At 37.1% G+C, this 23,544-nt stretch overlaps 1 protein-coding gene across 1 annotated transcript in view; it reads left to right on the top strand.

The window, feature by feature from the left end:
* The first annotated feature begins 23,276 nt into the window (after positions 1-23,276).
* Positions 23,277-23,544, top strand: part of LOC121382802 (major vault protein-like) — a 51,159-nt gene continuing 50,891 nt past the window's right edge. Inside the window, exon 1 of the mRNA XM_041512420.1 lies at positions 23,277-23,422. Within this exon, the coding sequence (XP_041368354.1) occupies positions 23,369-23,422 (54 nt within the window). The 5' untranslated portion in view covers positions 23,277-23,368. The remainder of the gene's footprint in view (positions 23,423-23,544) is intronic.

The raw sequence follows: 23,544 nt of genomic DNA, 5'->3' as shown, positions 1-23,544 counted from the left end.
AATGACAGTTCATGGTCATATGCATACCGTAAAACGGCCAGATTTAAGTGTAATGTTGTTACGTGAAAGAGTATCTCAAATTGTTTCAAATTATCTGTTGACGGAGTCCAAATGATGTTTGGACAAGGTGAAATAAAAATGTTTTAAACGTGATCGCGTTTTTGTTTCAGATTACTAGTAAAAACAGTGCGTAACTTTGTCATATACGATGGGAAGGCGAAAACGCGGGTTTAAAAAGGGTGTAGAACGTTTAAAACGTTGTTTTTTAAGAAAGCTTTCTAAAATGTTCATACATGTATGTCAATTAGAATACGATCATTCTTGTATTTTTAAAAAATAAAAATGGTGTTCATAGAATTGATTAAAAAAAAAAAAACTTTAAGGCATGATAAACCGTAATTGTTGCTTATTTTATTTTAAAATATATACATTTTTCGTAGATGAGGGTTAAATATTTAAAATGTGAATTTGAAAAAAAAGAAGAAAAAAAACGTTTCCATAGATTACAAGGGGTTTCAAACGAGCTTAAAATGGTATAAAAATCAATTCTCTAGGTGCCTTATTATGGTCATGCTAATTAGGCAAAATTTCTCAATAGCCTATATCTCTAAAAGTAATTATAAGTAAATATAATTTAGTGTGGGAAGGTTTTGGCATGCTTACACCAGAGAACTGTTCAGGCACACGTGTCGTGGGCATAACCTCTGACTTCGCCTGAGAGTTCTCTCCATGACAGGGAGGTTCTCAAAAATACCAACCATGCTACAATATTTTAAGAAAATGAGTGACGATGATGACAAAAACTGTGATGAATTGATATGGAATGTCCCCAATGTTAACGCCAAAGATATTTTCAAAGTTAAATAACTATATTAGATAATTACTTATATATGAAATTTAGATGATTACTTATATATGAAATCTCGGTTAAGGTTTGTTCCTATGCGACATAAAAAAAAATAACTTGACATTAAGCAGGACAAGACCTACTAACATGAAATCCATGAGATCTACATGCCTACAATAATATTTCCCACTGTCTTGGGTTTGACCAGAGTTTGTCTTTATCTCCAGGCCTACAGGGGATGGCGCTGAAACCAAAAACCCACTAATACATACAACTGCAAGAAGTATTAAGTTTATCAAATCTACCAAACATTCCCACAAAAAAAGATGCTAACTTGATCAGTAACTTGAACTCTCCTCACTTGCAGTGAACGTTTTAGATTAGCCTTCAGGATTGTCAACAATAATTCCGTATCAAACATAATTTGTCTTGATTGGACGTTAACCTAATTATGATCAAATTAAGATAGAACATTCTAGGTTCAATCGTGTATGCTTCCATTGCTTGGCCTTGCCTCGGCTAATTAGTAGAAGAGTTTTCACAAACTGTGCGTCGCATTCCGTCGCCAGGCATTGGTAATCTGCAATAATTTGATGAAACCCTTCAAGAACTCACCTCGCGTTTACACGTGACGTGTTCGAGATAGAAGTGCCATACTTCTAACAGAACACCTACTGCAAGGACGAAAGCTACTTATCCATGTGCTTGGAGGTTTGGGAAATTGCTTTCAGTTGTGATGTTCTAAAACTGATTGTTATGCTGTGGTAAATGGATTACTCTTCGAGTAGTTGCTATTTGAAGTGATTAGGTTAATATTAGTCAAGGCCCATAACTTGCACGAATATGCGCGTAATTTAATATTTTAGTTGTACATTTAGGACCGTAGCAATATATAATTCCAGTGTTATTGGTTGGAGAGGAGTTAGAAATCGGTCAAAAATAATTTTGAATTTATGGAGTATGGGTGGTGAGACATATAATGCAGGCGCGAATTCAGAATTTTTTGCAGTGGGGGGAGGGTCATATGTAACTCATTAAATGAAACACATTTAAGACTGCCTATTCATTCATTAAAATAAGTGGGGGAAAACGTTGCCCTGAGCAGGGGTGGGGGTTCCGGACCCTTTCGACTTCGTCTGGAATGATAAATATTTTTAAATTGTCTTTATTTACAGAACCTCTGTTTACATACATATATCTCACTTCAAGCGAATAGTGGCAAATAAATACTAAGAAGAAAAAAAAAACATAAAATGAAAAGGCAAATAATGATTTTTGTCAAGGCCTACATCCCCGGGAATAGAAAACATTATAGCATTTCAGGACTCACAGCTTTCTGTGTGTATCTACCCGTTGTGTGACCCTACCTCCATTTCCACGACATTTATATTTATACAGAATTGCTATAAAATAAAATAAAAAGTGACTATATTAAAGGGACATTTTGCTGAATTGTAAGATGTTTCCGACTAATAAAATATTTCTACGATAAAACTTACATATTAAACATATTTTCTTGTTTTAGAATATCAGTGTCTGTATGTTCAATGTGTTTCTGGTCGTCTTAATATTTGTAAGAAGCCCAAACTGGATTTTGTCTTCAAATAATTTCGTACGTACGAAAAAATATATATTAGGAAATAAAATGAAATTTAAAGTAGTACACATATTAGAATGATCAGAAACACTTCTAATATACAGCCGCTGATATTTTATGCAGGAAAATATATTTGATATGTAATTACAATCGTTAAAAAGTCTCTGTTAGTTGATAACATCTTAAAAATTGCAGCAAACTCAGGAATGTCGCTTTAAAAGCATTGTAAACTATTTGTCAGAGCATTTAGGAATACAAAACATGGTCTCATATAACACTTTATTCTGTAATATTGGAAAATACAATTTATACAAGTTTTATTTCTCGGTAGAAATTTAAAATACAGTTTAGGCAGAAGCTCATTTGGACATCCAGTGATTATTTACATACTATAAATAAAGTTTTGTTGCAGGAATTGCTGTGTAATTATACATTTTATAACCCAACTCCTATTCTCTCAACAGCAATATTTCAATGGCATAGTTAACAGTGACTAAATAAAACACATTATAAAATATTTATAAGGATTGTCAAAGCAAAAATAAGGGAAAAGCAAGTTAGTGCAATATAAAGTTAAGAAATAGAAGCAATCGTGTCATCCATAGAGGGTTAGGGTTTCACGTAACACTTTATTTTACATTACGTAATGCAATTTCCACTATTTCACAAAAGTAGTTGCTCTTAAGGTTTAGGTTGACACCCTCAAATGTTCTGTTTCAAAGATTTTATTGCACACAAATCTACATTAGGCTGCTAAATACTACTTAGACCCTACATTTAAAGTGAATTTGACGTTATATTTTGGTGAGATGTCATTAAAATAAGCTCTCGTTAGACTAAAACCGATTAAAAGTCTATGTTATTGATTTAAAACCCATATTGATCATATATTTATCTTTGTAATATAACAATGACTACAACGGTATTATTGTTTAAAATTGTATCTTTGTACAAAGAGTTCATTGAAGATAGTAACAAATCGTAACATGACCATACCCAAAAAGGCATACTGTTGATTCCACAACTTCAAAATCAAAACAACAAACTTTTATTATATTCAAGTTTACCTATTTATGAATTGCATTAATACAGTGAACCAGAGCGTATCAGAATAAAACTGCCTTTACAAACCATTGCCATACTGATAATTCAAACAGTTTGCAAAGACATAACGACGGCTATGTCATTATTATCCTAAGAATGGAATCATTCTCAGTGCTATAGGCATCATTTGATGGTGAGTTCAAGGCTTGTACATAGGATTGCTGAAGACGTAGTTAGTCGAGTCCTTGAAGTGAAGATGTACGACCATGTACAAGTATATTATGAAGTACTAAAAGTGTTGTGAGACTAGCCTGGTCAGTTTACTATTTGGGCAAAAAAACAACCACATTTTTTGCAGAGTTAAACAATCTCTGGAAAGATTTATGAAAATGTCTGTCCCATAGAAATGAAGAGTTTTCAAAATATTTGACGATACGTCACAGTTACATAGATGCATTGTTTAGCCTTCTTAGTGTTGTTAAGTTAGTGATTCTACGGCACATACACACCAACTTATTAAGCACAACACCTATCTTCCATATGAGCACCCTGATATGTTTGAAGCCTTCAGATTGGCAGCATTGTGGATCATATTTCTGGCAACAATATTTGTGAATGCATTTCTAAAAAAGACCAAATTAAAGTGAACAAAGATACCCGGACCCTAAGGTCACAACAAGGTTAGGGCACAATGCTGTTGCTAAAAGGATACAGCAGAACATCAAAGTGTCATCGCAAAGAGTTTCCAAAGTCAAACGTTTATGAAGCTGAGAATATCTGTACTGCAAAGGTATCTTCAGTGAATACTGCATTTGACGTGACGAAGAACAATGTTATGCAACCTTCAAGGGTGAGCGAATATATATAACAAGACATTTCATGATAAAATCAAAACACAAAAAGCTGAAACATTAGCCATTCGTGCCAGGAAAATGAATCAAAGACCAATCACTGTTTGAATGCATCACTGAGCTGGAACAAAGCAAATTATAACATTCATTGGTATCTCTACCATGGGCATTGTTGCAGATGAATTTGATATGAGCAGATAGTCTAACAGAAAATGTATAATTATTGTCGATGGGATTGACTTGGTCCATGTAGTAATCAGTGATTGTGTTAAGTTTTGGAGGTCGTAAATCAATGTTGCATAAAGCATTATGAGGTGGAAGCCGTACAGAACGTGTTAACATTGTGGTTGTTATATACCATGGGACTTTTGCTAAGAGCAACGAAAGATAATTATTTAAAGCCGATTCTAAACAGGGGCAACCGAGTATCATAGCACCATATATTGTAATCCAATTGAGAACCTTTCGGAGTCAGATCACCAATAAAACCAAATTAATTACTTTCCTAGTCAAAGAATGAAGGAAGGCAGTATATCCAAATATACTCCAAGGCAAAGCGTTTTAACAACAACTATTAAAATAATATCCAACGTTGTATGCTATCCGGTATTTTCAAGTGAAAGCTGACTGATAGTTGCTATTGCATGCAGCTCATGTTGTAATTGAGGGATACAAGTAAGTTGCCTGTTTCTTAGAAAACAGAGACTATATTTTGTGTTTGGCATTCCATGAGTCCCATTGCTCTCACAAATATCGGGTGCAAATATCTGTATTGACAATGAACATGTTTGTAGAGCCTGCAAGGATATGTTTCTGTTCTGTACAAGGAAGGGCGGAATCAAAAGAGACCCAGTGTAACTATGTAGGGATCGTTTGATAACCATACACGACATTAATTCAACTAGATTGTAATGTAAAATATGACCCAGTGACACCAAGTGCCGATGATATAGGCTAGAAAATGGCAACAGAAGAAGGCAATATAGCATTTTGTAAACTGGTATAATGTTCATAATTGAAGACTGTGACAAGAAGGTTGCAAATGAAGACAGTGTTGGAAATGTAGCACAGAATTTTGATATCTACAAAATATGCATCCATCTTTATCATGGTATTGTTTCAATCTATCAAGACAATGTATGCATTTCCGACTGATTTATTGTTTCGATTCAGTCTTGTACACCAATGTGATTTTAAGCAATAATCTTTATTGTTACCTGCAGGTAACAATAAATATTTTAAGATGACAGAGACCTTTACGAGGTTTATATTAGAAAATATTAAAATTTGTACTGACATATTTTTTTTAATCCCATATGAATGCTCATGTTAATAACGTCATCAGCAATTAGCTTCACAAATACTTTATATATGGAATATCTCAATAATGCGTGGGAGTCCAACAAACATTCAGGGCGCCGAAACTCCAAATGGAATTACTGTTGTCAAATGGCAATATATATATATATATATATAATATAATATAATATAATATACAGAGAGAGAGAGAGAGAGAGAGAGAGAGAGAGAGAGAGAGAGAGAGAGAGAGAGAGAGAGAGAGACAGACAGAGACAGAGAGAGAGAGAGAGAGAGAGACAGACAGAGACAGAGAGACAGAGACAGAGCGAGACAGACAGAGACAGAGAGAATGAATGAATGAATGAATGAATGAATGAATAAATGAATGAATGTTTAACGACACCCCAGCACGAAAAATACATCGGCTATTGAGTGTCAAACTATGATAATGCAAACAAATACGGTGATGATCAACATCAATAAAAAAAATTCAAGATTTAAATAAAAACAGTGTAAAGAACTGCAAAAATACAAATATCAAAGACAGATACTGACTTTTACTCAAAATTTCAATTTGTGCTGTATTGGCCATTCTCAAAGAGAATGTTACACCCCTGCACCACGATGAGGTTATAGCACGCGCAGGGGAGAGACAGAGAGAGACAGACAGAGAGAGAGAAAGAGAGAGAGTGTGTGTGCTTCTGTATCGTCTGGCGAGCATAATACATTATTTTTCTTCCTAATATATGATATTGACGATACATAAACACACGAGGGTAAGAATCTCTTATCATATAATCTCAAGCTTAATACATCGTGTTTTTGTAAACTATATATGCAACTTTAATTCCAGTCAGCCATTACTGGTTATTACAATGACGTAGGAATATGTGACGCGGTGTCTTTTTCAATGGAAATGACGTCAAACGTGAATGACACCATCTTGGATGTCCTTACATAAAAATAAACTAGTGCTTAACGTGTTTTATTTTCTGAACGCTGGACAGCTTTCAGTGTAAAGTTGCTCTTGGAATGTTTTTTCTTTGATGACTATGAATGCATACGTCAATTATGGAAAGACCAATAGGATGCGCAAAGCATCATGGTTTGGGGAGGAATCTGGATCAACTACACAGTAGGACCTGGTAATATTTCAGAATATTGGCCCAGACAGAGATAATAATGTCACGGCTCTCCGAATATATCGATCAAGTCCTTAGACCTCACTTTGTGACTTATTTTGCCTGTCACCAGAATAACATGTTCCAGCAGAACAACACCTGCGCCAACACTGCAAAACAAATGGACTTTAAAAAAAAAAAATCAAATCATATATTCAAATATTTAAAAATGAACGTATTGTAAACCTTGCATGTGACGATACTTTCGCGGATATTATATTATAAGGGTACAAGACGGGGCGGGAGGGGAGCACAACTGCGCCTCCCTGTGCTGGAGCTAATCTTCAAATTCGGGCAAAAACGATAGCGATATTCAGGCAAAATGAGATGACCTGAAACCTTTTGACCACGTTCTGCAATCATTCTACCCACAATATTAGTGGTAATCCATGTAAAAATAAGCAGTGATTCGTTTGCAACTATATATAGCTGTTTGGCAGAAAAGCTAATGTGACTAAATTCGGGCATCTTCGTTTAATTAGCCGTCACATCTAACCGTTTTATTAATTAAATATACCAATATACTTGTTGATATTAAGCAATAATGTGAATTATATATTGTTCAATATGCCTACCAGTCCTAAAGCCTTGCTTAAGCATTCCTTTAAAGCAAAAAAACAGTTTGTATGTTTTTTCGGGGGCTCTCTGGACCCGCACTTCATTGTTTCTTCCCCCACAGTCTCCAAACCACTGCAAACAACATAAATTCCTGTATACGTGCCAGTAGTCTAAACTAATTTAATTTTTATTTATACTAGTTTTCTATCTAATAGCGTCGAAAATGTGAAAGTAAAATTAAAACAAATATGGTGGATGGTGGCACTGGTATCCCCAACCAATAACGCCGAATGTGTTATGGTTACGTTATGTAATATGTAACTACAGTATAGTATTTGTACTAGGGGTTTCTCTTTGTGGCTACCTGTGGATGGTTGGCAACAACAAAAAGGTGAGCATTAAAATCTTCTACATATATATATATTTTATTTTTTTGTCTACATTATATGTCCTGATAGTAATAAAACAATTATCCCTACATAAAAGCATTCTGTATATTCGCTAACTTGGATTTAGGCTTTTATAGTTTAGTTTATTAAAGGGACATTCCTGAGTTTGCTGCAATTTTTAAAGAGGTTATCGACTAACAAATACTTTTTAACGACTGTCATTACATACCAAATATATTTTTCTGCATTAAATATTAGTGGCTGTATATTAAACGTGTTTCTGATCGTTCTAATATTTGTACTAGCTTAAATTTCATTTTATTTCCTAAAACAGATTTTTTCGTACGTACGAAAGTATTTGAAGACAAAATCAAGTTTGGGCTTCATACAAATATTAAGACGACCAGAAACACATTGAATATACAGACACTGATATTCTAAACAAGAAAATATATTTAATATGTAAGTTTAATCGTAGAAATATTTTATTAGTCGGAAACATCTTATAATGCATCAAACTCGGGAATGTCCCTTTAAAGGCTTTGGTATTGTAATTGTTTACACATTTATTATAATTATAAATGGATGATACTATTTCTAGTGAGAAACGTAACACATTTGGTTTTAAACGCCACATTTTTTGTGTGGACATTACAAACATGGATGATGATGAGATGAATGGTGAAGCCACAGTATTTCCATTTCGGTATGGGACTACTTGACAGGTTCGTGCTCCACGCTTGCTGTCAGTTGAGCTATCTTGGTATCACCCGATATCACGCGGAACTTGCAGTGTATGCCGGGTAATCATCCTCCATGTGGAGTCATACACTCGGGAACACACCCATTATCGCACCTGTGAAGTTGGTGAAACTCGGTGTGCGTGGTCTTACACCTACCCATTGAGCCTAGCGGTGCACTTACTCGAACCCAATACCTACCAACCTCAAGTCCGATTACATAACCACTATACCACCGAGGCCGATCCATGTAACACATTTTAATCCATTAACAAAATAATTTAAAACCTTAAAATCATTAAAACATAGATATATTTTTATTTAAAAACTGGCGCTACAAAACATGTTTTTTAAATATACTACTTTCCAAACATATATATCATTTAGTGTAATGAACTTCGGTTGGTGTCTATTTTTTGGTTTATTTTGTTTTGTTTTTAAACTGATGACACTTTAAGTTGTTTATTAATTACTTTTAACACATGGAGTATAATACAGAATGTCACATTTTAAGTATTTAGAATTGTTTTATTTCTAATTTCAGTTCTGAAACATGGAATCCTTGTATGAACCAGCTGCAAAGAAATCGTCAATCGATTATAGCAGTATAAAACATTTAGTAAAATATCAAATAAAACATTTGTGAGCTGTGTACAAAAGATATATGAATATAGGAATTCAGACTTGCTGTGTGTTCACAACAGACGTATTGGTGTCACAGCTGATGACAATGGATAATAGTTGTATTAGTTTAAAAGAGGATGGTCTGGTGTAATAATAATGTTTTATGCACCTGCATCTGATAGTATTTTGTAGAAAGGACAGACCGAAATAAAATGATACTCATCTTCATCAGCATTCATATTACAAAGTTTACATACTCTATCCTTTCTCTCAGTATTGTTATATCTTCCAGTTTCTATTGCTAGACTATGAGCAGATAGTCTGTACTTACATAATATTTGTTTATATTTTGAGGAAATTGCTTTTTTTTTAGATAATATTGTAAACTAAAAATATTAACCAGGTATTGATATATAATACATTTCGTGAATGTACGGAATATAGCGTACATGGATTGGGTAAACTCGTCTGCAGTATTAAATACTTTTAACACCAAGTATCCGTTCACAATATTGCATATTAACACATTCTAAGTTATTAACTTTGTTAAAACACCCATACTACACATCCATAGTGCAGAATGCTACCGACATTCGTATCAAACAATGATAATAATGTTTCTATTTTCAAATAGTAGTGACATGTTTTAAACAGTAATGCACATATAGCCTTTTTACCTTGATTTGCAATAACTTTGTGTGCAGTATTGAAATTATCGTTATGCTGTAAGTCGACACTCAAGTAGCTAACACATTCAACAATTTTTAATTCAATACCGTTATATGACGACTTTTTATCTTGTTTTAAATTACCTCCTCTCCTGAATACAACAATTTTTGTTTTGTCATAATTAACCTTTAGATTCCACTCTGTGGTATAAAGATATAATGTATTTAACATATTTTGTGATTCAGAATCACTTTCAGAAAAAAAGTACTGTATCATCAGCATACATAAATAGACAAAGGTTTATCACATCCAGCTCATATGACTGATCACTAGTACCAAACAGTTCCATTTCCGGATCGTTAATAAAGAGAGTAAACAGTGTAGGCGATAGAGCTTCACCTTGGATTAAACCAGATTTCACCATAAAATAGTCCGATACATTGCTATGACATCTCTACCTCTTATGGAAGTAAACCATCAAAGGTTCATTCTGTCCATGCTAGCAATAAGGCATTCAATTCTGCAAGTGCTCATGAAGCACAAGATTGGTAAAAACTAAAGTTGTTATTAATGTGTGCAAAGCAACTCCATTTCATTGTAAGGCAAGCAAGGCAAAAGCAATGGGTATTTCCAGGTTCACCTAAAGACTGTGCAGGTGATACTATACCCCAATCATTATTTCTCTGTGTTCAACTGATGATGCATGGCCATAAGTCTGCTTGCACTAGCGAAAGATCTAATGAAATAGAGTATTCTGCCAATGTTATATGTCAGCAAATTCTACAAATGTTTAAGTCTGACCGCCAGATTAAATACTGTTCAATTTCTCCCACATTTACATGTACTATGAGATCTTCATATGAGACGCCACAATCAGTTGTACAGTCACCACATGCATAGAAGCAAGACTGATATATCGTTACTAAATGCTGCATCAGTTGGCATTACATAGAACTGTGTCAATGAAATCACCACAGAGGTTGCAGAGAGTGCTCTCGAAACCACAAGAATACACAGAGGCATCTACATTCCCCCAGAACGTGTGATGTTCTGTGGTTATGTTCGAGATACATACAATGTTTGACAGTATCACACAATGCAAATACTACAGTCTTCAGAGTCTAATCATATTCAGTATATCCCATCGTGGAGAACATACAATTCACAGGTATACAAATGTGATAAATGTTCACTGGACACTGTAAATACTCTACATATCGTCAATGCCACAGCTCATGATTGGCAAACCCTTATATCTGTATCGCAGAATATTCATAAGCTGAATGCAATCGCATGTCCTCAAGAGAATAGCAAAATAATGGTTATTTGACATGGATTTGTATAACAGAGCTATTAAGGTGGAACACATTATCAATCATTACAAGGAGAAGTGGTGGTTGCTGCCAGACCCATTCCACACCAGCGTGTGTGCAATCAGATGTTTGAGAAAGACTGTAGAGCACAGTGGAATATATGATTCTTGGATCCAAACAGGCCTGGTGCTTATAAAACTTTTAGAGTCTAGACTCGAGACTAATAGAGTCTGAGACACTAATGTCATGGCAACGTCATACAAACTGAATGCGTGTGACGTCATTAGAAATCGAGTCTGGACTCTATAAATGTTTTATAAGCACGGACCCTGGTCTATACAGTAGTGTTGTTGTCTATCAGATTATCTCTAATAGCCACTACAAACGGGCAGTTGAGGCTCATGAAATTACATTGCATGTTCTCTCTGATCTGTGGCTGGATGAATTTTTCAGTAAAAATCCTGTGGTTCGCCATACACTGGTTGGTTGTGTGGGGATAAATTAGCTACTGCATGCAACACCCACCCATCCACCCCCTCCCCCCGCCATCATGGATGACAGGTAGAACATGGTAAAGGTTGCAGATCAGGAACCAATGATCCATTTAGAACAGATGCAGTTAACCCAGCAGTTTCAAAGGTTGGATGAACGACATAAACGGTTTCCATTATCAACATGGACTCGCATGTACATGTGCTAAGTGCTCACTCTTCTAGCCTTCCATTGTCCGGTCAAACAACCAAACTGATTTCTGTACCTTGCTTCCTTGGAAAACCTGTCTACATACGTATTTGCTTATAACGAACTTGATTATGCACAACATATCCTAGAGTTGACATCTCGTGCATATACAGCCAGAGAAACAGACCCAGACTTATGGTACAGGCTGTCAGATGTCAAGGTTGATGTATGCGTTACTTTTGGTGATAGGGATAGTAAATAAGTCAATTTGATTTGTGTGCTTGACTTTTGTTGTCTGGTGTAGTATATTGCACGGGTAGTGTGTGGTGGATGGGCAATGGAAGGCACGGGATAATTGTGTATTGGGATGAGCAATGCATGGAAAGCACGTGATAATTGTGTTGGGAAATGGTTAAATAGAAAGAATTATTAGATATCTGGTAGTTATTATTTTTCGTCAAGGAGGAAGGTACTCTCGTATTTCTCACGGTGTTAAGACGTACGTTTTGAATTTTATTACTTTGATTGTTGCAAATGACTGTAAATATTAGATACTGTATTTGTGCAACAATGATTATGTATAGATAAGTTATTTTGTTAAAATGTTAGGCAATACATGTACAAGTTTATAGTGATATTTGCATGTAAATAATTTAGTACATGTATATAAATACGGGATTGTACAATGTAATACATGCAATGCATTTTGTATTGTTACAGCGGGTTTCCCAGGTGTATAATCCTGAGGTTGGGGTGGAGACTGAACTCCTGATTGGATTCCCGAGGTTGGACTCCTGCGATTGGACTCCTGCGATTGGACTCCTAATGTTGGATTCCTGATGTTGGATTCCTGATGTTGGATTCCTAAGGTTGGATTCCTGATGTTGGATTCCCGAGGTTTGACTCCTGAGGTCGGAATCGGGAGGTGTTTACCAACAACTGATGTGGTATGGTTTAAAGACTGTGTTTTTGTAAAATTCCACTGTAAATTTGATCTCTATTATTGGAAGTTTTATAATGTGATAACAGACTGAGTAATTTTGATTTTGGAAACCGTTCTAAAACAAACTGAGAACATTTAAATAGTAATGTGCGATTTTTGTTTCACCATGGGATTGGGTTGATGGACGAGTGGGGCGTGTCGAGTTATCTTTTTCATAATCTTTAGTACGTGACAGGCTGGTAGCCGGCGAGTTCACTTTGGCAACAACAGCATACTATTTACCAGCATTGGAATTGACCAAGCTCAGGAGCATGGTAACAAACTACTAAAAGGAGATGGAGAACTTCAGGGAATAACTACAAAGCATTTAACCCGTGTGAAGTTTGCCTTATGGCACCAGAACTTGATCGGTTGTCAAAGGAGGCCGAAGTCAAGGAGGCCGAAGTCATGTTCGCCAAACAGTAAAGCTGAAAAGAAACATTAAGAGTATCAACTGAAATCCAGTGGATTGTTAATTGCAAGGCTTTAGTCGTGGCAAAGTCGGAGCGTGATGTTGACCTGCAAGAAGTGATATCTACAGATGGAACTCCAACTCTAGCAACCAAAACTACTCGAAACAACATATTTCTTGTTATAGATGCAATGGCAGTTGTACAGGCATTGATGCATGCTTTAAATTTTAAAACATGTAAGGAATTAGGCCACGCCTTTGCGCAGATGATTGATCATTTAGTAGCCCATTACTGGGGGTGATCGCATTATATATGATACATTTTTTTTATTAGAATCAATGATCAAATCAGATATGGTACCACCTCTTGTAAAAATGAAGATGTGTAAATTCAGAATCTGACACTAATAAAAGACACAAAGCAGTGTTCTAGCAAGCAAAAAGAATAAAGATGAACTTACATTTTGCTTGGCCGAAAAAGCAATCAACCAGTGCATAAAACCTGTTGTCACTGCTACAAGAAAGCATGTTCTAACACTCCACGCAACGCATACCAACTACAGGTTTTAGCTCTCGGGAACGGGCAGATACACGCATGGTGTGTCATGCATTTGAACTTGTCAATTCTGAAACTGATGTTGATTTTCACTCGAGACACTGATTGGTAGGGTTTAATTTTGTTTCAAAACGTTCAGTTACATCAGTTATGGCCAAACACTGGAATTATTACATGCAATAACAGTAGTCGTAGACGAGTGCCATTATATCCAAGTTATAACAAACTGGGAACCAAATAGCTATGTCATTGCTTGGAGTTCATGGTTTAACTGGATCCGATACAACTGGGCAGATCAGGGGTGTTGGTAAGTTAGGAAGTTTTGCAGTGTTCATGAATGCTCTTAAAGTATCATAGATGCTCTTGGTCAGGCCTAAGGTGATACACCTTCAGAAGAGGTGGTTACCAGAGGTGAGGAGTTTCTATGCAATCTTCTCTATACAAAACGGGTCAGAGGTCATGATGCAGCCACGCTACGTTGGAAAAGGTTTAAGAGGTTGTCTTCCACTCACGGTGTTGATACCTTACCACAAATTCCAGGTGCATTGTTACAACACATTTTACGTGCACCTCTTCAGGCAAACATTTGGGCTCAAGACTGCTTGAACCTGTGATTCCCAATGAAGATTGCTTTAATACACACGTTCAGCCCAGGGATAATGATTTAAGATTATGCGGAAGTTGAATCAGGAGAAATAATCTTGTAATTAAATGTGGTAGACAGTATATGCATGTATCACAGTAAATGTATCAATGTCTGGATGTTAACTTCCAACACTGCCATTCAGTGTTTTTATATATATATATTATTTTCTGAATGTCAATTATATTAGCTAGACCATAATGTCACGCATGGTATTGTTCCATTTTATACGAAAGTGGGTCTAAGCAACCCATAAATGAATTAAAATCCACTGTCATTGACATTGTCGACTAGTTCTAATGGCGAAAACATGCTTACATTTGCACGTAAATTAGGGCGAAAGCGAAAGGTCTGCTAAGTGCCCATAACTTGCTTTTTCACAAAGCGCTTCATTTGCACGCTTTGCACGTGTATTTCATGTTCCCTATGCTGAATTTCCGTATAATTGGAGCTTGCGTTCGTGTACAGTGCACACTCCAAATTCGATAATGGTACGACTTCAACTGACTATCGAAGATCGAGGAAGGGCTATTGCTTGGCTTCAGGATGGCAATACGCAAAGAAATGTTGCTCTGAGACTTGGTGTCAGAGTGTCGTTGGCCGACTATGGCAACGGTACCAAGCAACGAATTCTGTTCGAAATCGTCCACGTTCGGGAAGACCCCAAAGCACTACAAATAGAGAGGACCGCTACATCACCAATATGGCTCTACGTCAACGCACAACCACTGCACGCCGATTACGTGACGGACTGCGACTGGAACTCGAGTGTCTGATCAAACCATACGCAATCGTCTGAGAGCCAATAATCTACGCTGCCGTCGCCAGGCTGTTCGACCACCACTCCTACCACGTCACAGAACGGCCAAACGGCCAGACGTAACTGGTGCACGCTTCATCTGCGGTGGCAACGTGTTCAGTGGGGTCGAGTGATGTTCATTGAAGAGTCCAGGTTTAGTCTCCAGTTCAACGACGGTCGGGTTCGTGTCTACAGACGTCCTGGGGAGCGCTTCGCTGACGTTAACGTTAGACAACGTCAACGGTTCGATGGTGGCAGCGTCATGGTGTGGGGCGGCATCTCTATCCACCACAGGACCCCCCTCTATGTGGTGGATGGCAATCTGAATGGAATCCGCTATCTGAATGAGATTATCCGGTTGTTGGTTCTCCCAGGCCTTCAGCAGATTGGCGGCGGGGCAGTTCTGCAGGATGACAATGCCAGACCCCACCGCGCCAGGGTGGTAACGGACTTTCTCAGACAACAAGGTATCGCCAGGATGGATTGGCCAGCATATTCGCCTGACTTGGCCCCAATAGAGCACGCCTGGGACGAAGTAGGCAGGAGAGTTCGGGATAGCCATGCCCCTCCGGCCAACCTTCATGATCTGGGTCAACTTCTTATGGCAGAGTGGCAGGCCATTCCCAAAGTGTTCTTCAGACGTCTGATCAACGGCATGGGGCAACGATGTGTCGAGTGTATTCGCGCCAGGGGTGGATTCACACACTATTAAACGAATGTTCTAATGTGTAAAATCCATGTTTGACAACCTTCAACTTTGACAGCATGTCATGTGACTTTCTTGTATACAGTGACGTTTATTTGTGGGTTTTTGTAAATATGGAACAATAAATAACATTTTTGGTGTAGTTTACATCATCAATCTAATACACTCTGAAACTTATTTGGTTATAAATGTTTGACCCTTAAATTCTTTTGAGTAGTATATATACTATGTTTGTAATATCCAGAGCATTTCACTTCCATTGCCTCACTTAATATATACTTGATTGCCTTTTTTTTTTTAAATTCACCAGTTTCCCATCTTTAAAGTGAAAGCAGTGATAGTCCAGAATTATTTTCAAATATTTCTGAAAATTAGGTACAATATTTACCTCGATCAGAAATTTGCCGTTAAAATAATTTTGAAAACAAAAATTAGAGTATATCTATTGGTACAGGCCACCGAGAATTGCGAGAGCGATCGTTTCGTTCGCGCAAATTTAATTTTGCATTACCCTATTTTTTGTTCGTGCAGAATGTGGAGCACCATTTACTTTACTTGGATATAGCAGGTTACACAAAAAGGAAATGGGTTACCTGGATTTATTTCTGCGTGACCAATAAATGGATCACGCAGATTTTCAATTCTCAGAGGCTTGTCAAACAGATTGCCTGCAGACAGCCTGATGTGAATGTATAGTGTGCCCACGGTGTATATACGGTTGCAAACGAATGACAACATATTTTTACACGGATTACAACTAAGATTGTGGGTAGAATTATGGAAATGTATGCATGGTGAACAGGTTTGAGGCAGTTGCCCACATACCCTTCACTCCCCACCCGTCTCGTACACTTAACGTTATAAAAACAAAATCATTTGGCAGACTAAATTAATCTTAAATTGAATCGTGGGTAATTTCGGATAACATATTTAAAACACTTTGTAGATCGAGACAGTGTCATATTTTAATTTTAAGTCTCGACGGGCATTACTCTTGGACAACTGACGTGTTCAGGGGGCCAAGAGCTCGCGAACAAGTTCATCGGTACTTTCGTCTTCTATCAATCACATCCATCTAATGTTAGGCGTAAGCAGAGACATCTTCAAAGGGTATGTGTGCTAGAACTATATCAGTCATTATCAAATGTAATAAATGGCATAAACAGTGTATGAATTATAATTTATTTTTACAAATATAAACACTATAATTTAAATTAAATAAATATTTCAAACTCTCAGAAGCTGCTGAAGTCAATTACTATGAAATAAATATGTTTTTAAAGTATTTATATTTATTTATTTATTTCATTTACAGGCGAAGAGGAAAGCAACTGGTGAGATTTACCGCCCTGCGATGGCTGTTATTGAGGATGTGATGACAGAAAACATACAGCAGGACAACTTGTTCCTGACGCCAAAGCAAAACGTGTTTAAAAGATCAGTTCAACCGTTACAGGTCTAAGTAGAGGCCAGCAGAACCAAAGGATTTGGATTTCATTGTAAATTGGCTGTGCATGTCATAAAAAAAAAAACTATTAATTTTCTAAAGAAATTAACCAAATAATTCTCTTTTTTAACAAATTAAGTTTCTGTTTATTTTTAAAGAAACATAACTGATAATGAATTGTTTTCTCAACAGGTGAATGCAGAGTATCTCCATTGTGAAGATTTTCGTATAGCAGAAATCCGTGTGGACGACGCTCGACACTTTGGTGTTTGCTACTCCATTCCAGCTAAATATTTTGCAACAAGCAAAAAGATGGTTCATGGGTGGAACCTTTAAGGTAACATTGTTTTCTTTCAATATGCATACATATTCTACAACAAGCAAAACGATGTTTATGGAAGGTAAAATTATGTTTTTTTTCTTTCAATATACATAAAGAAATATATTTTTAAAAAAATTATTGTGGAATACCATGGTTTCAAGTTGTTGGCAATCCATTCGACCGGCAGGACTGCTGATGTCCATACATGCATTTGTTCAAAAAGATGGAAAACAAAAACAGTTCCCATTGGTCTTAGCTTTAATATCCAGAAAGCGCAAGGAAGATTATGTTAAAGTTTGTAAAATTCATCTCTGGAACATTCAGCACATGAAAAGACTAATTAGACTATAATAATACAATCATATCGGCATCTCTTGAAACGCACACACAAACATTCAATACACGAATAAACTAACACACTAAGGGACGGTCCATAAATATCGATGTGCTTCACAATCCGAACAATGTTCGGAAGGGGGGGGGGGGGGGGGGGGGGGGGTAAAAGCCATGTTCGGATTGCTTTTCAGATAAAACATCGGTCCATCGAAGGTCAATGCTTCGTACACATTATATCAATATTTTTATGTTAGGATTAGGGGAGGGGGGGAGGGGGTCAAACCCAATCCTAACATTGTTAGGATTATGAAAACCATTGACATTTATGGACCGTCCCTAATATACTTCTCAAAAGAATTTAAGGGTCAAAAATGTATAACCAAATAAGTTTCAGAGTGTATTAGATTGATGATGTAAACTACACCAAAAATTTAATTTATTGTTCCATATTTACAAAAAAACACAAATAAACGTCACTGTATACAAGAAAGTCACATGACATGCTGTCAAAGTTGAAGGTTGTCAAACATGGATTTTACACATTAGAACATTCGTTTAATAGTGTGTGAATCCACCCCTGGCGCGAATACACTCGACACATCGTTGCCTCATGCTGTTGATCAGACGTCTGAAGAACTCTTGGGGAATGGCCTGCCACTCTGCCATAAGAAGTTGACCCAGATCATGAAGGTTGGCCGGAGGGGCATGGTTATCCCGAACTCTCCTGCCTACTTCGTCCCAGGCGTGCTCTATTGGGGCCAAGTCAGGCGAATATGCTGGCCAATCCATCCTGGCGATACCTTGTTGTCTGAGAAAGTCCGTTACCACCCTGGCGCGGTGGGGTCTGGCATTGTCATCCTGCAGAACTGCCCCGCCGCCAATCTGCTGAAGGCCTGGGAGAACCAACGGCCGAATAATCTCATTCAGATAGCGGATTCCATTCAGATTGCCATCCACCACATAGAGGGGGGTCCTGTGGTGGATAGAGATGCCGCCCCACACCATGTAGCTGCCACCACCGAACCGGTGACGTTGTCTAACGTTAACGTCAGCGAAGCGCTCCCCAGGACGTCTGTAGACACGAACCCGACCGTCGTTGAACTGGAGACTGAACCTGGACTCATCAGTGAACATCACTCGACCCCACTGAACACGTTGCCACCGCAGATGAAGCGTGCACCAGTGACGTCTGACCGTTCTGTGACGTGGTAGGAGTGGTGGTCGAACAGCCTGGCGACGGCAGCGTAGATTATTGGCTCTGAGACGATTGCGTATGGTTTAATCAGACACTCGAGTTCCAGTCGCAGTCCGCAGATTGTCACGTAATCGGCGTGCAGTGGTTGTGCGTTGACGTAGATCCATATTGGTGATGTAGCGGTCCTCTCTATTTGTAGTGCTTCTGGGTCTTCCCGAACGTGGACGATTTCGAACAGAATTCGTTGCTTGGTACCGTTGCCACAGTCGGCCAACGACACTCTGACTGACACCAAGTCTCAGAGCAACATTTCTTTGCGTATTGCCATCCTGAAGCCAAGCAATAGCCCTTCCTCGATCTTCGATAGTCAGCTGACGTCGTACCATTGTCGAATTTGGAGTGTGCACCGTACACGAACGCAAGCTCCAATTATACGGAAATTCAGCATTGGGAACATGGAATACACATGCAAAGCGTGCAAATGAAGCGCTTTGTGAAAAAGCAAGTTATGGGCACTTAGCAGACCTTTCGCTTTCGCCCTAATTTACGTGCAAATGTAAGCATGTTTTCGCCATTAGAACTAGTCGACAGTGTCAATGACAGTGGATTTTAATTCATTTATGGGTTGCTTAGACCCACTTTCGTCAAAATGGAACAATACCATGCGTGACATTATGGTCTAGCTAATATAATTGACATTCAGAAAATAATGTCGAAAATATCGTCTGACCCTTAAATTCTTTTGAGTAGTATATATAATACAATCATATCCATTTCAGACCATGGATGCCGTCAAAGAGAATAGTGAGAGAAATGTGGTGGAGGCATTTGTTGTCGACTTTGGTGGTGGATTTTGTTTTGCTTCAATGTTTATATCCATTTATCTTACGTATTGTGTGTCATCTTGTTTCAACAAATTTATCATTAATTTTTTACATGAGCTTGGCAAGCTATCGGAGAATGATGTGGATATTAAGGGATGTGACTTTCACTGGACGCAACCATCCAGGAGCTAGGTTTAGGAACTAGTTACAGGAAACGAGAAGTGGCCCACAGTTACACCAGACAACTGATGGCCCTACCGTTTCTACCATCAGTTCACATCGTGGAAACGTTTGCAGTCCTGACAGCTCGGGCACACAACGGGTCATTGATCGAGTTAACCAATTATTACATGGACAGGCAATGGATGAAGAACCCTAGTTTTGATGCGTCATCGTGGTGTGTTTGGGTTGACCATTCGCACGAACAATGATGTAGAAGGTAGGCCTACACATTGTTACTATCGATTAAATTCATAACTTGACAAACAAAATAGTTTTTATTTTTTATTTTATTACAATCATGAATGAATACACATACACATTGCAGACCCAGCGGTAAGGACCTGGAGCCTAATTGACAAAAGTCTCTTAGGCTTTGCTAGACAACAAAGCATCCTCTTTGCAAGTCTTTTAGCATTGCACTGCGAGATCGCAAAGTTGCGTGAGTTTAGTGAATTAGGCCCCTGGGTACATTTTACAACATTAAATGTAACAATTGATATAATGTATTTATATTTGCAAGTTGGCACAACAGACTCAATACAAGGGCAGGACAAACAGGTCTCGGATTCTACCAAATGGCTACCTTATTAAGGAAAGAATCTGAGTTGGTACAACTCAACGTGTCCTGCGAAGACTTGAGAGAGAAACACATTCCAGATATACCAAGTTGGAACAGAAGCTTGGAGAAGCTTGGAGAAGCTTGGAGAAGCATGGGATGCTTATATGACCAAAGACCTTAGCACGACCAATTTTCTGAAGCCGTGTGCCCATCTGTACAGCCCTAACTAGTGATGACGGCTCGGAGAAGGAGAATTGAACTGGCGTATACTGAAGTGAACTGGCGTATACCGGCAATGTTTGAAGAACTCTGTTGATAAAATGTAGTATTTTGCTTTGCCCATATATGGTTATATTTATTAATTTGAGTATATAGTTTGCATTGTATTTGTAATAAACCTTATAATTTTTTGTTTTCTTATTTCTGTTAAAAATTATACTTAAAAGTCCTCCCTGTCTGGTCCTTATGTTAACCATTTGTCATGTGTCAATCATGTGTAAAATTAACTAATATTTTGTAATGAATAATGAATTTTTGGTTGAGAAAAACATAAAGCTTATTGTATAATCCTAGTTTGTAGGTTGGACAGAGATAGTTCACAAAAAACACAAAAGAAAACTTTGAAATGATGACGCATCTCACTGCACTGACATTTTTTTTTATTTTATATAAATTATATCTTTGACATGACACTCGACAATATAATAGCATCACAGCTATATTACTCTCTAGTACACTGATTTGTAGCTGTAAAAGTTATTACATAGTTTCTGTAAAGTAAAGATATTTATTACTCAATATTGAAATTGTCCAGGGTTGAAAATTAACAAGAAAACCAAGGTCGCCAGCAGAGCCAGTTGAAGAAAAATCTTACTGGCCCTTCTTAAATTCAACTAGCCCTCCAATTAATACATTGGAATTTAACTGCACAGCTAAAATTAAAATTAGAGTAGGGTTGGGTTTTTTTGTTGAATAATAACCGTTTGCGTTAAAGAAAACCGATGAATTGACGTTTAACGTCATAATGAATAAAGTAAAAATTCATATAAAAACATGTTATTAAGTTTTAAATCCATACCAACTCAAATAAAATTAAAAATTAAAAAAGAAATCCAGTATAAACAAACATGTTTGTTTACAAAGTACCATTAGATTAAACATATTAAATCTCATTTTTAATACAGGGTAAAAGATAATGCGCGTGCTTTAGTAAACTAGTCTGGGAGTGGCAGTCCTCTGTGGCTATGCAAGAGATGAAATAAAGTTTGTGGTGATGCAAGAAGGGTGAAATTCCTAGCAAATGATTTCCTCGGCTGTTCTCCTAGACGGAGATCAATGCAATCATCCACTATTTTGCGAAATGTCCATTCGACTATGCTTTGTGCAGAGATACGGCCCTGATTATGCATTATGGTTGTGTTATTCAGATTACCTTGGATGTTCCATCAATTTCTTTGAAACTTGAATCACAAAAGAAGAGTTAACATATGCAGTTTGATTGTAATTTGTGAATAATTTTTATTTTTATTTACACTGCATTTTTACCCCCCAATAAAATGTTATTTGAGACGGTATGGGTTTAAAACTTAATAAATTAATATGTTTTTATATGACTCTTATCTTTATTCATTATATATGTTGGCGCTGTCAAAATATAGAACATATTTTATGTATTCTGTTGCCAGATCTGTAGTTCGCGCCAACATAGACTTCTGCCACATGCGATTCAGTATCAGTGTGTTTCTTTTTTAACTAGTACCATACTCGCCAGACACTAAAATCGATGGTCGCCCAACGGACTACCTTTCTAAAATTGTTAGTCGCCCTTAGCCAATAAAGGTCGCCACGGGTGACTGCTAATTTCCAACCCTGGTTGTCCCTGCAAAGGTATCTCAATTCTTAGTGAAAAAAATGTGTTACAGCGTTATGGCCACCACTTTGGCTACATGTAGTACTAAACCAATTTAAATAACTTCCGGCTGGGACAAAATTTGAGGTTTTTGATAGAGAAGTTAACAACACAAGTCCTGTGATTGGTAATAAATGTGAGTGTGTTGGTAAAAAAAAAAAAAAAAAAAAAAAAAAATCATCTGGGCAAAAAATGTGTGCACAACTGTCAAGTAGCCTTGTGCTTGAAACATGTATGGGGTACCGGTAAAAAAAAAAAGAGTACTAAACTTTTGTGCGAAACTATAGGTGTTGTAACAATGTAGGGGTTGTAGTACTGATATTTACGGGTCATAGTTTGGTTGATATATTGCATATAGTGTTTTTAAACATAAACGTTAACATGGTCGCCTATGGGATTTTAATTGGTATAGTACAACCTGTATCGACCAACCACCATCTAAACTTGTCTAACGTTTCCGGATTTTTCATAGACAGGTTTTACACGTATACTTTGCATGTGGGGGAAAATAGTATTAGCAGCGTAGTAAACAATGAAAAGCGTTTCTAATATTTGTGTAATATTTTTTGTTGTTGTTGTTGACAGTGTTAACTTGTTTCGCAGATTATACTTCAATTACTTGAGTTGAAAAAACAATCAAAAGGCGTCACGCAAACCATCAACATGAATCAAATATGCGGATTGGCTCCATACCAGTTTATCCACATTCTGGATGAAGTGAGTTGTAAAATTGAAAATGTTAAAACGCAGTTACGCTGTTTTCACTGCAAATAGAATTGTCACTTTCACTTTCAAGTTTCACAAAAGGAGGAAAGACTTAAGGACTTTTTTTCTTTTAC

This window comes from Gigantopelta aegis, chromosome 10 (genome assembly GCF_016097555.1).
Source record: "Gigantopelta aegis isolate Gae_Host chromosome 10, Gae_host_genome, whole genome shotgun sequence".
NCBI classification, from domain to species: Eukaryota; Metazoa; Mollusca; class Gastropoda; order Neomphalida; family Peltospiridae; genus Gigantopelta; species Gigantopelta aegis.
This window is presented reverse-complemented; position numbering and strand designations above follow the sequence as displayed.